Raw genomic sequence first — 22467 nt, 5'->3', positions numbered from 1 at the left:
TATTAAGCGTTTGATACATGGCTTGTGAATGAAATGATAAAGAAAGTGAAATACAATGATGAAAAGAGATAGAATAGATACAAACAAGCGCCAACATCTTGGCACCGATTAGAGTGGAGATCTGCTTGCCGGATTTGATGGATCAAATGGATGGATGAGCTTCCCTCTTAGGCTTGCTCAACCGGTAGCAGGGTTCTCAACACAGAGCTTCTTGGCGGGTATTTGGTAGAATAGAACTGAGACTCACCTCTCGGCCTTGTATCATCTTCTTCCTTTATTTCTTAAGTTAAGCACTCAGCTCAGCCTTTTCTCTCAACACTTTAGCAGTAATTAGCCCCGTATCCAGTAGCATAAGTTTTCTTAGAAATCTATGGGGTATTTATATGTGAGGATCTTTGACTCCGGCCTTGTGGTCCCCACTTGTTGTTATGGAAATTTTGAAGATGGAGGGATATTAATCCTTCTGTTATGCAATCAGACCGTCAATTTTACACAACCGTTAGTTGTACACGTGTATCAATCCTTCGCTTTTGTGTTGCTCAGCTATATCTTTCGATCGTATATTCACATGCGGTGTTGTTTTTATTATCGCATGCAATTGAAAGTCAGCTCTAAATCGACTGATGCATTGCGCCGTCATTGCATTAATCATCTCTTCATTGTTGATTGATGGGCGCAATGTGACAGAGATTCGTTGTTTAGTTCTTCTTGAGCCTTGAGTGCAAGCGGTGACTTGGTTTTTCTGCAAAACAGAGTAAAATCTCCTTTTCTTCCATCTTAAAGATGTTAATGGGTGTAATTGCGATAATTTATAATTATTGTATTTCTGAACTAATTTTCATACAATTTACGCATATTTACTATCTTTTGGCCGCAATATCTAGATAAGGTAGTATAAATAACTTGTATTTCTTCAAGTTATCACCTTCCTAAGGTTAATTTAGCTTAAAGAGAGTTTACTTTAGGTTCCTTGTGGTTCGACCCAGTCTTGCTACTAAGACTACTAGTTTGTTGAAGTTCTAGATCGTAGATTATAAATGTTATTTGATTGATTGGATGCCTCGACAACCTTCTGTCCTTCAACTTTTTTTTTTTGTCATTCATGCCATCTTCCAAACTATACAACTTTTCTTGTGTCAGCTTCACTCCATTATCTTCTTGACTCGTTGAACTTATAAATATATTTGGGTTTTTTTTTTTAATCTTTTTGTGCATTGTTTGTTAGATAAAATTCCTTAGAATCTATATTAAAAGTATGTATCCTTAGGATCATTCATGCTAAATTCTCAAGAATAAATAACATATCAAATTCAATTTCTAGATTGATGGTAACTAAAAGGTGGCTATTGTTATTCTCAACCAAAACTCCATATGTCCTAGGTGGGATCTCTCCTTAGATGAGATTATAAAGAGACTAAGTGCATATTGTTTTGGTATATTGGGACCATAGCCCTAAGGTATCTTTATATACTAGTTCAATTAAGATTTCCATTAAACCTTAATTGACTAGAAATGGGCTCCTACTCATTAAGTTCATACTAAATTAGGAATCTAGGACCTTACTTAAATAAATCACTATTAGCTCTATAAAAGAGCTATTATTCCTAGCTTAATTTTGGCTCGTTATCAGATTTTACATATTTATTTTCCTATTTTGTAGGTACTGAGCAATCATGAGGTAGAATTGGAGATTTAGGGTTGAACGAGGTTAATTTGAAGCAATTAGGAGTTGATTTAAGCATTCGGGCTTCAAAGGAGTTGAGATTTCCAAATTGCCATCGAGTACGGTCAGTCGTCGAGTACCATTGAGTCAAATTCTACCAAGAAAACAAGAATTAAGTATCGAGAAAACGAGCAGCGAGTATCAGGTAAGGAAGCAGCGAGTAACGAGTTTCTGGTAGAACACTCAGTGTCGCAACGCTTTTCACAAGCCTTAGTCCAATGCTCATTCGACGCTGGAAGGCAGTAGCATTAAGTGTAGGACAGCGTTGCAATGCTGCACCAAGCGTCGTGGCGCTCCGAAATTTAATCATCGCTAGCGTTGCAATGCATCTCAACGCTCGAGCCTCGATGCTGTAAGGCAAAACACTCAGCGTTGCAATGCCCCTTCCAAGTGTTGCAATGCTGCGACGATTGATGGAATTTTTTTTAATGTGTGGCACAAGCAAGCGTTGGATGCATCATTGCAACACTTTCCAATGCGCACCGCAGCATTGCAACGCTATTTCCCAATGTCGCGACACTGCCTGCAACTTATAAATATTGTGTTGGTGTTCAACATTCGAAGCAGGAAAATCAAGCAGCCTTCTAATGGATTCCTGTTGCTAAATACTTCCGAATAGAGTGAATTCTAAGAGTTTAGTTCATTTTTAGGAGCAATTGAAGCCAAGTTTCTAACAGATTATCGTCATAGTCAGCCTCGACTCTTTCCTTTGATCATTGTAATTCCAATATGCCTTTTAGAGGCTAGGTAATTTTATTGGGATAGTTTGTATGTCTTAATTCTTGAAGTTTACTATTTAATTTATTCAATTGTTGTGAACCCTTTGGGTGGATTTGATTTATTAATAATAGAATTTCGATGAATTTTTCTGACAAACTAATTTATTGTATTTCTTGTATGCAAAATCATTCTAGCATGTGCATAATTGATTGATTAAGTTGTACGTATTAGGATCGCATGTTTAGGGTCTAGACTTTTTTTGGCCAAATCCATGTATGCTCTAGTATATCCTTCCCAAATAAAGCATGCTATAAGATGTGGCTGTCCGACTTGTAGTGTGTCTCGACAATTGAACCCTTAATGCTTTTTCAGTTTTAACTTGTATGTCGCTGAGAAGGAAAAGTTTTAAACTAAATTAGAGCTTATTTAATTTTTTTTTTAATCAAAATGGACTAATTGGCTACTAGAATTTCTAATAGGTTGAGGGGTTCACATAATGGAAGAAATTAACTAGTATCTAATGATAGAAAATAAAAAGTATACAAATCAATCCCAAGATTTTCCATGAATTTGATTCAATCCCCTTTTCTGTGCTAGCTCTTATTTATTTTTCCATGTTTGGTTTTTAAAATATTCTCATAAACAAAATCAAGAATCATAAAAAACCCCTTTATTTGGAATTCCTAAATTGGTCTAAGTTAATTCAATCGTCTCCCTGTGGATTCGACCCCGATCTTAGCACTTTGCTAAGTTTGTAGTATAAGTCTTGGATCGGTGAAAATAAATTATCGTTGCTCAAGCCAAGAGTATATACGACACGCTAGTCTCGGAGTCCAAACAAAATTGGCATCGTTGCCATGGAGACTTGGCAATTCGCCTAGAAAAATTTTTGGATTCCTTTTAATTAAAAAAAATAAAATAAAATAAAAAGAGGGTGTTTAGTTCCATTTAGTTTATGACCCACTCCTCTGGGAGTGCAGATTGTTTCCTTGCAGATATTGACCAGAAGGAGAAGAGAATCTAAAGGAGATGCAAATAAGAGATTCCAGAATAATAACATCCAGGAGTTGCTGACAACACAACAATGGGAGAGGCGGTTTGTGAGAAAACCTAAAGAGAGTTGGCAGAACCTAACATGGGCTAGCAGCCCCTGTGCATCGTATTTCCACCTACCACGGTGCCATTCAAACTCAAACTAGGGCTAATCAATCTACTACCAACCTTCAGAGGGCATGCAAAGGATAACCCCTATAAATACATCAAGGACTTCCATATGGTTTGCGTAAGTATGAGACCCCATGGAGTCACAGAAGAACAACTAAACCTTAGGGCATTTCCTTTTTCACTATGGGATAACCCCAAGGATTGGTTGTACTACTTGGCTCCAGGGTCAATTACTACTTGGAATGAACTGAAAAAGAAATTTCTTGAAAAAATTTTCTCGACTTCTAGAGCCCATTCCATAAAAAAAAGACATTTATGACACTTAATAGTTTGTGGGTGAATCTTTATCTAAGTATTGGGAGCGTTATAAACGATCATGTGCTAGTTTCCCCTATCACAAGATTTCTGACCAATTACTTATTCAATACTTCTATAGTGGCTTGCTTACCAATGATAGGAACTCAATCGACTCAGCAGCTGGAGGCGTTCTTGCTGACAAGACACCCAGGGAGGCCTAGGAATTGATATCGTACATGGCTAAGAATAACCAGAATTTTGGCACTAGGGCCACAGAATCTGATTTAACTGGTAAGTTTGAGGTTAAAGAGTTAAAAGCTCAACTTTCTAACTTAACTTCTCTTGTGACATAGTTGGCCCAAGGAGAAGTTGCTCAAGTCAAGGCTCGTGGATCCTTCGAAGTACCAAGACACGCCTCGGAAGCATGTCCCCAAGCACAAGTCAACGTAGTTGGAATTTACCAGAGGAAGTACGACCCACATGGCCTGGTATACAATCCAGGATGGCGTGATCACCCTAATCTAAAATAGGGAGGTCGAAGCCAAGGATAAGGGCATGACAGTTCTAATCATTCCAACCAACCTCCGTCATCTTCCTCAGGTATGTTTTTAGAAGACATTGTTAAGACTTTGGCTGATAATTTCCTTAAATTTCAACAGGAAATTCAGCAGTTGCAAAAAAACTCCATCCAGCTATCAAAGGATACAAAGGCCAATCAGCAAAAAACCAAGGCAAGCATGGCTAATCTAGGGACTCAAGTCACACAGTTAACTGCTGCAGTAAGTCGAATAGAAAACAAGGGCTCAAGAAAGTTACCTTCACAACCGGAACATGCCAACGTTAGTGCCATCACATGAGAAGTGGTAAGGAGCTTCCATCAGACAACCAGTCTCCACTTGATAAGCCCAACGAAGAAGCTGAGAACAATGAGGATAAATCTGAAGCACCACCATCTACTCCCAAGGTAAGTACTCCTTCTTTACCTTCTATTGAACCTTATATTCCTAAAGCTCTGTTTCCTAGTAGGCTAGCAAGACCAAAACAAGAACAGAGGAATGAGAAGTTGATCGAGATGTTAAAAAAGGTTCAGATAAACATTCCTTTCTTGAATGCAATCCAGCAGATCCCTAGGTATGCTAAATTCCTAAAGAAGTTGTGCACTAAAAAGAGGACAGGTAAGGACAGAGAAAAGGTAGTGGTAAGTGAGAATATATCGGCTCTCCTGAAACATAATATTCCTGAAAAATGTCGAGACCTTGGTATTTTCACTTTGTCCTGCATAATTGGTAATAGAGTCATCTGTCATGCCACGTTTGATTTAGGAGCCTCTATTAATGTCAAGCCCTATCATGTTTATGAGGATTTGAAATTGAATGATTTGCAAAAAACTGTTGTATGCATCCAACTAGCTGATAGATCTTACATCCAACCCTTAGGGATTGTTGAGGATGTACTGTTGCAAGTTAAGGACTTGATTTTCCCAGTCGATTTCTATATACTAAAAATGGATGAAATTTCTACACCTTCTTCTTCTACAATTCTATTAGGTAGACCCTTCATGAAAACTGCTAAGACAAAAATTGATGTTGATAAGGGTTGTCTTTCTATAAAATCTGATGGGAAAGTTATTTCTTTTAATATATATGATGCCATGAAATTTCCTGAGGAATATCTGTCCTTATGTTTGATTGAGGCGCATGATGTGTTGTTGTATGTCTTAAAACTCACAGTTTGTAAAGTTATATATTCTATTATTAATAAAGATGTTATTCGACAAAGTTGTTATTCAATCTATAAATTGCACTTATAAAGTCCAAATCCAATAAATTAATATCCATGGCTATAATATGATTACTTGAACTTTATGTGGAGATATAAAAGTGAATCAAGTTCAAGTTGTCACACACCCCTCCCGATTTACCCTCTAAAATTGAAAGAGGATATGATGGTAGTAGTTACCAATCTACTTGCCAACACTTACGGCCTAACTTAAATAAACCTACTTAAAACCTCAATATGCAAAACGACTTGGAAAAAACATAACCATGAAGTTAAACAGTGCAAGACTTAATAACAGTTCCAAAAATAAACATATGTCTAATGAAATAAAATGATAAGGATAAACATGGGTCCCAAAAAAAAATAAGTTTCACAAATCTCCGACTCCTTTCCAAATATGGTACATCAAAACAAGCTTAACCTAAGCTTCTTCCTAGGTCACCATGTAGGAATGTATCAGCAATAGCGGAAGTACAAGGATCATCTAAGCACTCAAATTCACTAATTTTGGCAAAATATAAAGCATGCTCTTACAGAAAACGAGTTTCAAAACATACCTCTTGTAGAACTTCTTCAAAGCTCCTTCTCCAGTTGATATCTTCTCTGAATCTTATTGCAGACCACCTTAAGATCTTCCCCACTATTCTCTTGGTGCTCTAGATTGAGTTGTGAGACTTAAAACAAGCTTGAATCCAGGGATGAAGAAGAAAAGCTCATAGAAGCAATCTTGATGATGAACCTTTTCTTCAAACAAAATTTTTTCTAAAATTCTCTATAGATTGCATGCCCGAATTTCACTCCAATCTCTTCGCTACATTGCAGATCAACATGCAAAGGAGAGAGTTGCATGAGTTGCAACTCATGCTTGGAGAAGACAAGGCTAGAAAGATGCCATTTGAGTGAGCAAGTTGAAAGATGGATAATGGAAAAACCACTTTTTCCACTTTGTGTTTTGTTTTTCTCTTTTTCAATTTTATCTCAAAAATCAAATTTTGATTTTAAAATTCATTTTGATTTTTAAAATTGAAAAATTAATTAATTTCATAAATTAATTATTAAATAAAAATTAATTAATTTAATATCAAATATCAAATTAATTTTAACATATATCCATCTTNTAATTAATTTAATATCAAATATCAAATTAATTTTAACATATATCCATCTTTATATATTTAAATCATATTTAAATATATAAATTCTCATATTCTATTTAATTATCAAATTAAACGTGCAATTATATCTCATATAATTACTAATTTCCTTGAATTCTAATTTGAACGTTTCAAATTAACTTATCACGCTATTCTAGAGCTAGTCCTTTATGAGCTAGTAGGGGGACCTCGCGACCCTACAAATCATGGGCTTCAATGATCCAAGATTAATTGGCTAAAGTCATTAGATCAGATTAATCCCCATTCGTTAACTAATGGGCCACTCCACTAAATCTCATAGTTGCACTCCCCTCACTGTAGATATATTATGTCCACATGATTTAACCATAATAAGCAAGTCGACCATTCACAGGTTGTTCGTAATAACGGCTGGGTCAAATATCTGTTTTACCCCCGATATTACATCTTATTCCTTAAGTCCCTACTGATTTTTTAATGAACAACTGGTTTGTGATCCAATCACTAAACCAAACTCTCTCAATCCAGTGAGAGGGTGGGGCCCCATGTTCAAAACCTAGATTCAGTACTTGAGAGAACAACCTTTCTCCTATCCCTAAATATGGTAGGCATGAACTCCGTCTTGCATCCTATGTCCCAGCTATCTATCCTGTCTTACCCTTTAAATGGGAGTCTTATTGAGCCGGCGTTGTTAAGCCAACCGTCACCTATGAAAATCTAAGGGAAATCCCGAATAGACAAGAGTTCATAGTTAACATAAGATTAAGATCGAGTTACCTTAGTCATCTAGGTGAAATAGTTAGTCTTAAATAGTAAACAACGTTATAAAGTAAGATCGTGTTACCTTAGTCAATTGCTCCACTGTTGTCACAATAAAGAGTGACAGGCAGATGCATATTACGAACTACTTCCAGATCTGTCAGGAACTTTATGATTCATACTGCTTCTTTTGCTGCTTCACTTGCAGCAACATACTCAACTTCCATTGTGGAGTCTGTAATACAACTCTGTTGATGCTCCTCCATACCAGTGCTCCTTCGTTTAGAGTAAATACTGACCCTAAAGTTGATTTCCTTGAATCAATATCGATCTAAAAGTCAGAATCAGTGTATCCAGTAAGGATCAGATCCTTAGCACTATACACGAGCATATAATCTCTCATTCTTCGAAGATACTTGAGAATGTTTTTAACAGCAGTCCAATGATTATGACCAGGATTAGACTGAAATCTGCTGAAAATTCCTACGACATAGCATATATCGAGACGAGTACACAACATTGCATATATCAAACTCCCAACTGCAGATGCATATGAAATTCGATTCATCTCCTCAACCTCTTGAGGTATCTTAGGACTCTATTCCTTGGACAGGTGAATTCCATGCTTGAAAGGTAAAAATTCTTTCTTGGAATTTTGCATTTTATACCTAGACAACATCTTATCTATATAAGATGCTTGAGATAATGCCAATGTTCTGTTCTTGCGATTTTGAACTATTTGGATTCCAAGAACATACTGTGCTTCTCCCACATCTTTCATTTGGAATTGTGAAACCAACCATCTCTTAACGTCAGCTAGATATTCTCCCTCATTCCCAATGAGTAGAATATCATTCAACATACAACACCAGAAAAGCGACAGTTTTGTTGACGATTTTCTTGTATACACAGGGTTCATCAACATTTTTTTCAAAGCCATAAAATTTGATCGCAGTGTCAAATCTAATATTCCAGGATCTAAAAGCTTGTTTTAATCCATAAATGAATCGATTAAGCTTGCAAATCTTTTGCTCTTGACCCTACTATATGAACCCTTTTGATTGAGACATATAGATACTCTCTTCAAGATTGCCATTCAGAAAAGCTGTCTTGACATCCATTTTCTATATTTCATAATCATAAAATGTGGATATGGATAAGAGTATTCTAATAGACTTTATCATGGCAACTGGAGAGAAGATTTCTTCAAAATCTAACCCCTCTCTTTGGGTAAACCCTTTTACCACAAGTCTAGCTTTGTAGGTTTGTACCTTACCAGCTTGGTCTCGTTTTCTCTTGTAGATCCATTTGCAACTAATGGGTTTTACCCCTTCTGGTTGATCTACAAGATCCAGACAGAATTGAAATACATAGATTCCATTTCAAGGTCCATGGCTTTAATCCATTGGTCTTTGTTCACATCGTTCATTGCTTGATTAAAAGACAATGGATCCTCTAAACCATCATCTGGTATGATGAGTTGAGTTTCAGTTAAACCCATGTACCGGTCAGGCTGTTGCACAACCCTCTCACTACGACGAGGCATTCTCAACTCTTGAGAATGATGTGGAGTATTAGCTTCATCAACAACTCTTGTTGATGGACTTTCTCTATCAACAACTCTTGTTGAAGGACCTGCTCGATCAACAACTCTTGTTGATACATTTGTTGTTTCTTTGGACGTTTCTTCTATTACTAGATTATTGCGAGGTTGATGATTCTTTATATAGTCTTCCTCTAGGAAGGTTTCATTTGTTGATACAAATACTTTGTCTTCTTGAGGATCATAAAAGAATCCACCTTTTGTTTCTTTTAGGTAGCCTACAAATAAGCATACTTTTGAACGGTGTTCCAACTTTTGAGGATTTTGCACCAACACATGTGCTGGACAACCCTAAATCCTGAAGTGACGTAAATTTTCTTTACGTCCCATTCAGAGCTCGTAAGGCGTTTCAGAAATACTTTTCGAGGGAACTATGTTCAAAATATACACCGCAGTTCCAACTGCGTGTCGCCAAAAAGAATTTGGTAACTGAGCTTAACTCAGCATGGAATGAACCATGTCCAACAAGGTTATGTTTCTCCTCTCTGCCACACCATTCTACTGAGGTGTGTCAGAGGCTGTGAGTTGAGACTGGATTCCATATTCTATCAAATAGTTATGGAATTCTTGTCCATATATTTACCACCTCGATCCGATCGAAGTTTTTTAATCTTTTTACCTAATTGGTTCTCAACCTCAGCCTTATAGTCTTTGAACTTTTCAAAAGTTTCAGACTTTTGGTGGATTAGATAAACATGCCCATACTTGGAATAATCATCTGTAAAACTGATGAAATATTCATACCCTCCTCTTGCTCTAACATTTAGAGGCCCACAAAGGTCTGAGTGAATCAACTCTAGGGGTTCTTTGGTTCTAAGACCTTTTCTAGAGAAATATCTTTTTGTCATTTTACCCTCGAGAAAGGACTCACAAGGTGGTAATGAACTGTCTTCCAACTTATTTAGAAGACCGTTCTTAACCAATCTCTCAATCCTGTTGAGATTTATGTGACCCAATCTCAGGTGCCAAAGATAGGCATTTGGAGAAATCTTCCTCTTCTTATGAATCCCAGCAGTTTTAAACATCTTTATGTTCAAAACAACTTTGTTCTCAGTTGGTTTTAACATGTATACGTTATTTTCTAATTTTGCCGAGAAAATTGGTTTATTTCCCATATTGGTGAATACTTCATCATTTTCGAAATAAACTTTATAATTTTGTTCTAGCAACAAGAGACAGAAATTAAATTCCTTTTCATAGAAGGAATATAATATACATTTTTCATATAAATGTACTTATCTCCTAAAAATAATTTCATATCTCTCATTGCTTTGGCTGAAACAATCTCCCTGGTCCCTACCTTAGAGATTGTTTCACCTTCTGTCAACTTTCTCCAATAACTTGTTTCCTGTGAGATAGTACATACATGATTAGCAACACCCGAATCAATTATTCGGATTTTATCGTTTTCCACTAAACATGCTTCAATAACAAGTAAATCATATTTATCTTGTTGTTCGAATTCTGCCTTCTCATCTACATAATTCATGATTTCATATGGGTTTGAAGATAGAGGACAATACCTTGTTAAAACTCTTTTGGTGTAATCAATTGCTAGTAATTTGTTTGTTGATTTGATTTTACTGTTATGTACATCGAAAGCGAGTATTACAAAAAAATTCGACATGCTGATAAAAGTCAAACAAATTCTAATTAGCAAATTATAACTAAATCCAAAGCCAAGTTTTAGCAAAAAGGTAATAATGTACCCATAACCATTATTTATTTGCAACGATACTTTAGTGAGTCAGAATATGTGCTACCATGGGGTAGTCAGATACTCCTTCACTGGAGCAAACAATTTTGACCAAACAGTATCCCCAGAATAACTCTTATTCCTATTGTCTCCGAAATAACTCTTATTCCAATAGTCGTTTAGTTATCATTTTTGGTCAAGGTCTTCACTAACAACTTAGTAATTCTTGTAAGTGTGACCCACCATTTTCAGATCTTATAGAACGGTGTGAACTTGCCTCCGAAATAGAAGACAATATCCAAGACGGAACTATAAAACCCTATTCATTTTACTGAAGCCTAGGTTGTTATGAATCCTATGTTACAACCCTCCGTAGGGATAGCCGTCGCTAAACAACTAGCAAAGGGCCGCTTAAAGCTAACAAGCAGGCGCAACATAGGAATCTCACAGTTTAGACTAATGGAGGAGATCGTAGGATTTATTGACACATATCTTTCACCTACTTACTATGAACTACTTCCTTTGTTTACCTTGATATTGACTCATACAAAACACTCTTCGAAGGGAGGTCACTCAGCATCATATGAATCTCACGGTGTAAACTATGTGGAGACATAGCAGTTGAAATCTATTTATCGTATAATTGATTTATGTTTGAACAACTTCCTCTTATTCACGAAATCTAGATTTAAACTAAAAAAAATACTTTCCAAAGGGAGGTCACTCCCAGGGTGACATGAAGTACCACTTAAATCTGGATTGTGAACTCTTAGAGACGTGAGAGCTAAAAATAAAGTATCATATATGTTATTAATCTCCCACTGAAGTTTTCTAATAACTCTATCATATAGAAGTTATTAAATTTCCACTAAAGTGTTCTATTTTGGGTATATTTATACTTGGGTATAGAAGTTATCTAGCAAAACGATCCGAGATTAATTGACTAAACTCATTAGACCATATTAATCCTCATTCATTAACTAATGGGTCACTCCACTAAAGCCCATAGTTGCACTCCCCTCATTGTAGATATATTATATTCACATGATTTAACCATGATCAGCAAGTCGACCCTTCACAGGTTATCCGTAATAACGGCTGGGTCAAATATCTGTTTTACACCCAAGATTACATCTTATTCCTCAAGTCTCTACTGATCCTCTAATGAACAGGTCTTTTATCCAATCACTAAACCAAACTCTCTCAACACAGTGTGAAGGAACTCTTATTCAAGAGTACCTACAAGCGGAAGCGGATCTTTCCAATTGATTGTGACAGAATTACCGCATATACATTCAAACATACTTTCATAATACAAAAGGGATCAAGAAATCATACCAGATGAAGACTTCTTCTTCACAATGAGTCTGAATCCCAACCATCTACCTCGAACAGTCACCACTCGGACAGAAGAAAATGGAGAAGACAACACCACTTAGAACCCTCAGTATTCTTGGAGTGAGAATCCAAAGTGTGGGCTTTGTTCGGATTTAGTAGAGGGGAGAAAGAAGAGCGACCGTACACAATGATCAAGCAAGTGGGAGATGTGGTCATCTATTTCATAGACAATATGCTTGATCGTTTAGGTAAAGTGTACGATCGTGTAGGAAAAGGGTAAACGGTCATCTATACGATCGTGTAGGAAAAGGGTGAACGATCGTCCAAAACGATCGCGTAGGAAAAACTAAGCGATCGTCTATATGATCGTTTAGTAAATACCGAGAGCTAAATGATCGCTTATTAAAAAGGTAAAGATCGTTTACATAATAGCGCGCGACGGTGTAATTGGTATGTGATCGCTTAACAATATCGTATATGTAAGCGATCGTGCAGTCCCTATCGTATAGGCACTGATTTTCTAAATGATGATACTATCTTTTTCACAATACCCGCGCACACAGAGATCAACATACCGTCTGCTATTTATAATGCACTCATCCGTTATTTTAAATGAAGAGGCGTCTTCCAATTTCCTTTATAACCGTTCAATTAATGTGATCTTATCACATTCATAATTTATAAATTAATATCAAATATTAATTATGATATTTTTTTCCTCTACTAGATATAAATCATATTTATATCCTCTCCAAATTAATGTATCTCATACATAAAGTTAATAATATCATATTTAATTAACTCGTTCAATTATCTCATATATAATCAAACTCCCTCTTGTCAATTTGAATATTTCAAATTGACCCAAAAACGGACTTTCAACTTGTATCCAAGCTACCAAGGGGACCTTATGGACCTATGGCTCGAAGCTCCAACGGTACGTGAATAATTGACTAAACTCTTTAGTCACGATATCCATCATCTATTAACTGCCAGGCATTTCATTAAAGACCGACAATTGAACTCTTCTTGCCATAGATATATTTCTATGTCTATTGGATATAACCAATCATCAGTACGATGACCCTACACAGATGGTTGTAATTACAGCAGACCAATTTACCGTTTTGCCCCTGTCATTACGTCTTCCTTCTTAAGTACCACTAATCCTTCTAATGAACAATACAACATAATCCTACTATTTGTAAACACCTCTTGGGCCATGAGAAGATGTGTGGCGCCACATCGTTCAAGCCTTTGAATCAGCCCTTATGGGAGTTATCTATCTACTTGTCCTTACCTCGAGAAAGGAGTGAATTCCATCTTGTGTAGCTGAATTCCCAACTCCCAAACAAGACGAATCTCTAAAATAGTAGGTTTAAGTCTGCATTCTGGCCACTTGCACCTATGCAAATCAAAGGACCGCCCTCAATGGCAAGAGTTCCCAACTCACTCAGGATTGAGGTCATGTTACTTATGGTCATCCTAATGAAGTGAAGTCTCAGTTATAAACGGTGTTATATAACGAGACGTTTACACTTCGTGGTCAGGTCTTATACAAACTCTTTGTATAAGATGCCCCCGCTCGCATGTCCCCTACACGAATGATCAGGATCAGATCATCTGTGACAAGTCACAACACTTGTGACCATTCTACAAAGCGGGCCGCATCCGTAGCGTTACAAGGATAAGGTTTCCCTCCTATATCCATATACTACAGACCATTTTGGTTATCACTTAAGACATGATCCACTTGTATGTCACCACATGTTGAGAATGTCCTAAACCTGTCTCTTATACACATCTAGATGTGTATAAGAGACAGCCTATATCCATATACTACAGACCATTTTGGTTATCACTCAAGACATGATCCACTTTTATGTCACCACATACATGCTTAAGTTATATACAGATAACTAGAGATTTTAAGTTTCTTGGTTTTTGGTAAAATGAAAAACATCTAAATGTGCAAAGTCAAGTAGTGAAGTAAATATCATTTATATTATACATCACAAGTGTTCGTACAAAGTTGTTTACAAACTATTAGACACGAGACTTTAGGGTACAAACCCCAACAAGTGAGAGGGTGGGGCCCTATGTTCATGACCTGGATTCAGTACTTGAGAGAACAACCTTTCTCCTATCCCTAAATCGGGTAGGCGTAAACTTCGTCTTGCACCCTATGTCCCCAACTATTTATCTGGTCTTACCCCTGAAATGGGAGTCTTATTGAGCTGGCGTTGTTGAGCCAACCCTCACTTATGCAAATTTAAGGGCAATCTCGAATAGATAGAAGTTCATAGTTAGCTCAGGATTAAGATCGAGTTACCTAGGTCATCTAGGTGAAATAGTCAGTCTTAAACAGTAATCAACATTATAAAGTAAGAGTGACGTATTTCTTGGTCCTGATCTTATGCAAACTCATTGCATAGGATGCCTCCACTCCTCATGTCATAACATGTACGAATTAGAATCACATTGTATATAGCACTTTACAACTCTTTGTAACAACTACAGAGTAGGCCACATCCAATGGTGTTACCATAATAAGATACCCAACCTTATTCCATTACCATAGATCATTTTTACTATTTACTCGAACATGATCCACTCTTATGTCTCCACATAAAGTTCAAGTACTCATACAATAGTCATGGGTCTTAGTTTATTGGATTTAGACTTTCATACAATTTATAAAATAAATAATAAATATATTGATTATAGAAAATGTTTATCATTTTACAACCTGTGAGTTTTTAAGAGATAAAACCCAACACACCAAACTTTGGGTGGTAAGCTGCAATTGTTTCAACCGCGAGGTAACTGATCGTTACCTGGGAAATAGGAAAACATTTGAAAACTGTGAGCTGGTTGCCCAATGAGTGACTCATTGAAATACATGTCTTCTCAAGCCTTTTATATGCATTAATGTAAATAAATAAACATGCTGGAAAATAATCTCAAGCAACTTGCATAGTATCATACATAAATCATAGCATTATAATCAACCATACTATCAAACCTTAGTTGAGAACGAGCATTCATAGCTCAAGCTCCCAATGTCCATTCATGGCCATGAGACCCATATTTTAATCCCATTATAAATACTGTAGCCAGAAGACCCATACTTCGGCCTCTCATGAAGAACTACCTACGTGCACGTAGAGTATACTAACTACCGTCAACATCTGAGGTACTTCCTTGATACCTTCTATACCTTCAGTACCCAGTATATTAGAAACACCATTCGAGCATCATAAGCTTTAAGCATAGCACTTAATTAGCTTTCGCCTTAAGAGCATTATTACCATTCAACATGCATACTTAATAATTATAAACATGTAGTTGCAATTCTCTTTCATACATTCTTAACATAAGTTAGGATTAGTAAAACTCATTTAAATAACTTGAAAAGTCATGCTTAGGAAATGCCATGAACTCTTTAAAACATAAGCTTAGGAAATGCCATGAACTCTTTAAAACATAAGTATAAACTTTAGTTTCTTGGAAAACCCATGAACGTTAGCATTAAATTCATTTGGAACGCATGTTCCTTTTCGTGAACATATTTGAAAACATTTAGTCACTCACAGATCTTTGTGTTTGGTTTTTCCTAAGATTTGTAGGTCTCCTCAATGGACGTAGCTTCTACACATAAAAGAATAAGAGTTTAGCTGCTATTTTGGCCTCCCTTTTGAGACTACTCTTTTAACCAAGCTCATACTTAGCAAGGGGTTGCCTATTCGTCCAATATTTCCATATTCAACTTCTAACGTAAATAACTTGAAACCTAGAATCATTTTAAGAAGGTTCCTTCTCCAAACATGTTCAGAATTTTGTTAATAATGTTACCTCAAAGTTTTAGCGAGAAACTCTTCGTGGTCTAACCTGGGCCTTCAAATCTTTCCCAATAGCCCTAACCGCAACTCCCTGCTTGAGCAAAGGTTTTAGGTTTAATTTCCAAAATATGTAACTCGAAAAATAGGCCTTTTTTTTTGCCGTGGTTCCATCTATAAACTTACTTGAAATGGTGTTCACGAAAATACCTTAAAGTTTCGCCTTGAAAATCCAAGTGGTTCGGTCTAGATCTATGTTTCTTCGTCGAGTGCCCGAAAACACCCAAAAATGATCCTTTGACCCTTCCTTCCTTCTCCAGCCCTCTTTCTAGTGAGAACTCCTTTCTAAAGGCTCATTTTCAGAAACCAGACTCAGAGCTTTCCAATGGTACCAAGTTTGTCTGATTTGCTCAAGTAAATTGTCCAAAACGAGCCCTCGAAGTTCTCTTCCTTTTGATACTACTGTCCAACTATTTGCATGAAATCTCCTTAAGCCACCTCACCCACTAGTGGAGATTAAGGGCCGAGATTAAGCCATTTTTCCGGGTATCTAAAAGAGAAGTTTAAAACTAAGTGTTTCGAGCAACTCAATCCTCAATGGAAAACTCAATGGAGGAAGGTCCTTACTCGATGGAAAATTCTATGACTCTTTATTAAATACTCGATGGAAGGACCCGATACTCGATGAGAAAACTTGGTGCTGGGAGCTCGTTCGATGCATGCTCCCTACTTGATCGCTCGTACTCGACGCGAGACCCTTCCTCACTTACCCTCGACGCTCAACCCCTTCCTCGATCACTCATACTCGACACTTGAAAACATTTACTTGATGCTTGACCCTTACTCAATTACTTATACTCGAAGCTCGACAGCATTTACTCGATGCTTGCCTTATACTCATTTGATGCTCAAACACCCTTCAACACGATCAACATTTAACCAGAAATTCTCTTTATAAAGCTAAATTAATAACTAACTAAGAGCTAAGTTTCCATACTTAAACATTTTCTTCTTCAAACTCATCCTTTACCTCAAAAAGCACAAATCCAATCTAACTTAAATATTTAACCCAACATTTTCTTAACTTAAACAATAAACATAATTAAAAAGGAGGAAGTAAGATGCAGGTTTTATACAAGTAAATAGTTAAAATTATCTATAGTATATGAATAATGTTGGGTACCTTATTCTGATAACACTATTAAATGCGACCCACTTTGTAGTTGTTACAGATTGTTGTAAAATGCTGCAAAAAAAGTAATCCTGATTCGTTCATGTATTGACATGAGGAGTGAGGGCATTCAACGCAATGAGTTTTCATAAGATCGGACTAAGAAATAAGTTACACTTACTTTATAATGTTACTGTTTAAAAACTGACTATTTCACAACGATGACCTAGGTAACTTAACCTGAATCCTGAGCTAACTATGAACTCCTGTTTATTCAGGATTATCCGTAGATTTGCATAGGTGAGGGTTTGCTCAACAACGCCGGCTTAATAAAGTTCCCATTTCAGAGGCAAGACCAAGTAGATAGTTAGGGACATAGGGTGCAAGATGGAATTCACTTCTACCCGCTTTCAAGGATAGTAGAGAGGTTGTTCCCTTAAGTGTTGACTCCGAGTCTTGAACATGGGGCCTCACCCTCTCATTAGCCCGAGAGGGGCTTGGTTTGATGATTGGATCACAAACCAATTGTTCATTAGAGGATCAGTGAGACTTAAGAAACAAGAGGTAATCTCGGGGGTAAAACAGCCTTTTGACCCAACCGTTATTATGAAAAACCTGTGAAAGGTTAATTTACTAATCATGGTTATATCGAGTGGACACAATATATCTACAGTGAGAGAAGTGTAACCACGTGCATTAGTGGAGTGACCTAATAGTTAACGAATGGGGGTTAATTCGATGTAAAGAGTTTAGCCAATTAATCTCGGATCGTTGGAGCCCATGATCTGTATGTCCACTAAGTCACCCTACTAGCTCACAAACGGATTAGCCTTAGAGTAGCGTGATAAGTTCATTTGAAACGTTCAAACTAGAATTAAGATTATATGTGACATAATTACACGTTTAATATCGAAATTAGAGGATCATTAATATTTAAATATGATTTAAATATTAAATTCATGGTAATGGAATTGGTGAGAAATTAATTTAATATTTGATATTAAATTAATAAGACTAATTAAATTGTTTAATTAATTAATTAATTTTATTAGAAAATTAATTATTGAATTAGTTTTGTAAAATTAATAAAATCTCATGTTTTAATTCAAATGTTATTTTTTTTAAATCAATTTAAAACAAGAAAATTGGAAACGGAAAAATGGTTTTTTCCAGTTTCATTTTCAGTAGCTCACTCACTTTCCATTCTTCTTGAACTCAATTAATTCAAGCATAAGTTATGATTCATGCATGGTTGTTAGTTTCATTAAAGTCATGAAATATAAAGTTGGAATTTTGAGTGGAAGGAAAGAGGAATCAATTGAAATTTTGTTGAGAAATAGTGTTTGAATTATTGTTCTTCAACCTACCGATAAACCTGTCCTCCTCTACTTATTCCCTTAATCCAAACTTATTTTGAGACCCACAACTCAATCCAAGGCACCAAGAGGATAGTAGGGAAGTCCTTGTGGCGATTCATGAGCAGAAATCAAGGAGATTGCAGCTGAAGATCGTGAATCAAAGGTACTTTAAAGGTTAGTGTTGAAACTCTGTTTTTAGTTTATGAGCATGCTTAGTTTAAAGCCAAAATTAATGAATTAGAATGCTTAATGATCCTATTTTACTTCCGTTTCTTGATTCCTCAATCTAACATGATGTTATTGATGAGATTAGGTTGCATGATGATAATAATAATTCTAGCATTTTGGTTGCCCCCTGCATTGATTTGGATTCGTCTGATTCACATGATTTATCTTTTCCTGTTGTTAATGTTAGCAAATTAGAAGAACCTTCTCCTGACTTCAATATTCTTGATTTGTAGGTACAAACGATTGAGCTGAAGGCTTTCCCTATCCATCTAAAATATATGTACCTGGGAGAAGGAAACACCCTTCCAGTCATAATCTCCAGGGAGTTGATGCCTGCCCAAAAGGAATCCTTAATTGAAACTTTGAAAACTTACAATGAGGCTGTTGGGTGGACTCTAGATGATCTCAAGGGAGTAAGCCCTTCGCTTTGCATGTATTGGATTACTCTAGAGGAAGGAGCCAAGCCCACAGTTCAACACCTCAGAAGGTTCAACCCCAACTAGAAAAATGTCGTTCTCAAAGAAATTATCAAGGTTAATGAAGTCGGAATCATTTACCTAGTTCTTGGTAGCAAATGGGTAAGTCCTATCCATGTTGTCCCCAAAAAGACCGGCATGAAAATTGTGGAGAACGATAAGGGTGAGATGGTGCCAATGTGGGTACAAAATTGTTGGAGAATGTGCATCGATTTTCGAAAGCTCAATGAGGTAACAAACAAAGATCATTTCCCTATACCTTTCCTGGATTAAATGGTGGAATGGCTCGCCGGAAAACCATTTTTCTATTTTCTTGATGGCTTCTTTGGATTCTACCAAATCCCCATTGCCCAAGAAGACCAGGAAAAGACCACTTTCACTTGCACTTATGGTACGTATGTCTTTAGGAGGATGCCATTTGGGCTTTGCAATACCCCAGGTACATTCCAAAGGTGTATGATGAGTATATTTTCTAATTTTATAAAAAAATGCATAGAGGTGTTTATGGATGATTTTACGGTTTATGGTGAGTCTTTTGAGGATTTTTGCATAATCTTAGCTTAGTATTGAGACGATCCATTGAAGCTAACCTTGTTTTGAATTATGAAAATGTCATTTTATGGCTTGTCATGGGATTGTTCTAGGACATCTAGTTTTTGAAAAAGGAATTTAGGTAGACAAAGGTAGATATTATTGTTAACTCCCCTATCCTACCTATGTTAGGGAGATTCATTCTTTTCTTGGTAGCGCAGGTTTCTACAGGAATTTTATCAAGGACTTTTCGAAGTTGGCACTACCACTTTCAACATTGCTTCAAAAGGATCCCATTTGATTTTGACAAGAAGTGTCAGGAGGCCTTTGACACTTTAAAGGAGAAGCTGATCACCACACTGATTTTGTAACCTCCGAGATCGGATGTACCATTTGAAATCATATGTGTTGCTAGCAATCTAGGAGTGGGAGCGGTACTAGGACAAAGGGTCGATAAGAAGAGTCACGTCATATGTTTTGCATCAAGGACCCTAAATCCTACACAGGTTAACTACACCACGACTGAGAAAGAATTTTTGCTTATTGTCTTTGCTTTAGATAAATTCCATTCTTACATTCTTGGTTTTCCTATTACTATCTTTACTGATCACTCTGCTCTCAGGTACCTGGATGCTGCTCTTTTAGGAATTCAATTTGACTAAGGAAATGAAGGAAGCAGAAAACTTGGTAACTGACCATTTGAGCAGGATTATACAAGAAGAGGACCCTGTGCCTGTACGAGAGGATTTTCTAGATGAGTTCTTATTCTAGATTGCCACACCCACTCCATGGTATACTGACATGGTAAATTTTCTAGTTACTGGTAAGTTCCCTTATGTGATGCCTAATTCTATGAAGGCAGAATTAAGGAGTGATTCAAAGTATTTTGTTTGGATCCATTATACCTTTGGAAGATTTGTTATGACAAAATCATTAGAAGGTGTGTCCCAGATGAGAAGTTTGAGTCTATGCTTGCATTTTGTCATGAGATGGCCTATGGTGGGCATTTTAGTCCTAGGAGAACTACTAGAAAAGTTTTTTATAGTGGGTTAATTTGGAATTCTCTGTTTGCGAACTATTTTGCAGAGGTGTTAGAGATCAGGATCCTTATCTAGAAGAAATGATATATCATTAAATTCTATCTTAGTGTGTGAAATTTATTTGTGTGGGGTATGGATTTCATGGGCCCCTTTCCTTCTTCATATGGCTTCCTATATATTCTTTTAGCAGCTGATTATGTCTCGAAGTGGGTCGTGGCAATCTCCACTAGGACTAACAATGCTACTGTGGTTTCAGGTTTCTTAAGAGCTACATCTTTTCTAGGTTTGGCATACCTCGAGCTATAATTAGTGATCAAGGTACTCATTTTTGCAATCGAACCATCGAGGCACTCACGAGGAAGTATGAAGTTCATCATCGAGTTTCCACTCCGTACCACCCTCAAACAATGGACAAGTTGAAATCTCTAATCGTGTGGTCAAAAGTATACTAGAAAAGACTGTCAATCCATCCAGAAAAGATTGGAGCACGCACCTTGACGATGCTCTTTGGGCCTACCGAACTGCATTTAAAACTCCTATTGGAACAACTCCCTTTAAGCTTGTCTATGGGAAGGCGTGTCATCTACCGATCAAAATTGAACATAGAGCAAATTGGGTTGTTAAGCAATGTAATATGAACTTAGCCCAAGCTGGTGAGGAGAGATTATTGGAACTACATGAATTGGAGGAACTACATTTGGAAGCCTATGAGAACTCAATAATGTACAAGGAAAAGTCAAAATCAATACATGATAAGGGTCTCTTGAGGAAGGAATTTTACATGATAAGGGTCTCTTGAGGAAGGAATTTTGAGTTGGACATAAAGTGTTCCTCTACATTCCAAGGCTATCACTTATGCCCAGTAAACTAAAATCTAAATGGCTTGGTCCCTTTGAGGTTGTTAACTTGTTTCCTTGTGGTGCAGTGGAGATTAGGAGTCTAGAGATGGGGAAGGAGTTCAAAGTGAACAGGCACCGCCTTAACATTTTTTATGAAGGAGAAGTCAAAGTGGTTTGCTTAAGACTCATGTTGACTCCATCTTCTATCTCTTGAGCCCGTATCACTAGGCGTCGAGCAAAAGATGTTAAATTTTACGCTACATGGAGGCAACCAGGAGTTTGTTTGCTTTCTTCTCTTTTCTTTGTTTTGTTTTGTTTCTTTTGTTTTCCATTTTTAATTAAAGAGAGATTGACTTCATTTACTTTTCTTTCTAGGAATCACAATTCTTGCTCTTGAAGTAGTGATTTCAAACATTCATGCTTGTGCTAAAAAATCTAGGAGTGTTTTTCTGTTCCCTCTTGCCCCTTTTCTTTTTGTCCTTAGCTTTAGTTAAAATATGATTATACATTGAGGACAATGCATAGCTTTTAAGTTGGGGGTGGGTGAAGCATGCTTCGGTGATTAAATATTTTGAGTGAAAATCTGAAAATTTCTGTCATGATAAATGCTTAAATGTTTTTGTTTTCTCTATTTGTCGTTTCCTTTCCATGACAATTTGATGACGCATTCAATGGGTTGTTTATTCTTTAAAGGAGTGATTTTCATCATTTTGAGCTTTTTATAAAAAAAAAAAAAAAAAAAAATCATAAGAACCATGTAAAATGAACCTAGG

General features: G+C 36.6%; 1 protein-coding gene across 1 annotated transcript; it reads left to right on the top strand.

Moving 5' to 3' along the window:
* Positions 1 to 4757: 4757 nt before the first annotated feature.
* On the top strand, positions 4758 to 19311 carry LOC120077260. The gene is made up of 3 exons (XM_039031156.1): positions 4758 to 5614; positions 18894 to 18990; positions 19042 to 19311. Exons 1-3 carry the CDS (start codon positions 4758 to 4760, stop codon positions 19309 to 19311), a joined length of 1224 nt encoding a protein of 407 aa, XP_038887084.1.
* The last annotated feature ends 3156 nt before the right edge of the window (positions 19312 to 22467 follow it).

Source organism: Benincasa hispida, chromosome 1 (assembly GCF_009727055.1).
Source record: "Benincasa hispida cultivar B227 chromosome 1, ASM972705v1, whole genome shotgun sequence".
Lineage (NCBI taxonomy): Eukaryota > Viridiplantae > Streptophyta > Magnoliopsida > Cucurbitales > Cucurbitaceae > Benincasa > Benincasa hispida.
Note: the sequence above shows the minus strand (reverse complement) of the source record. Positions and strands in the feature narration are given on the sequence as shown.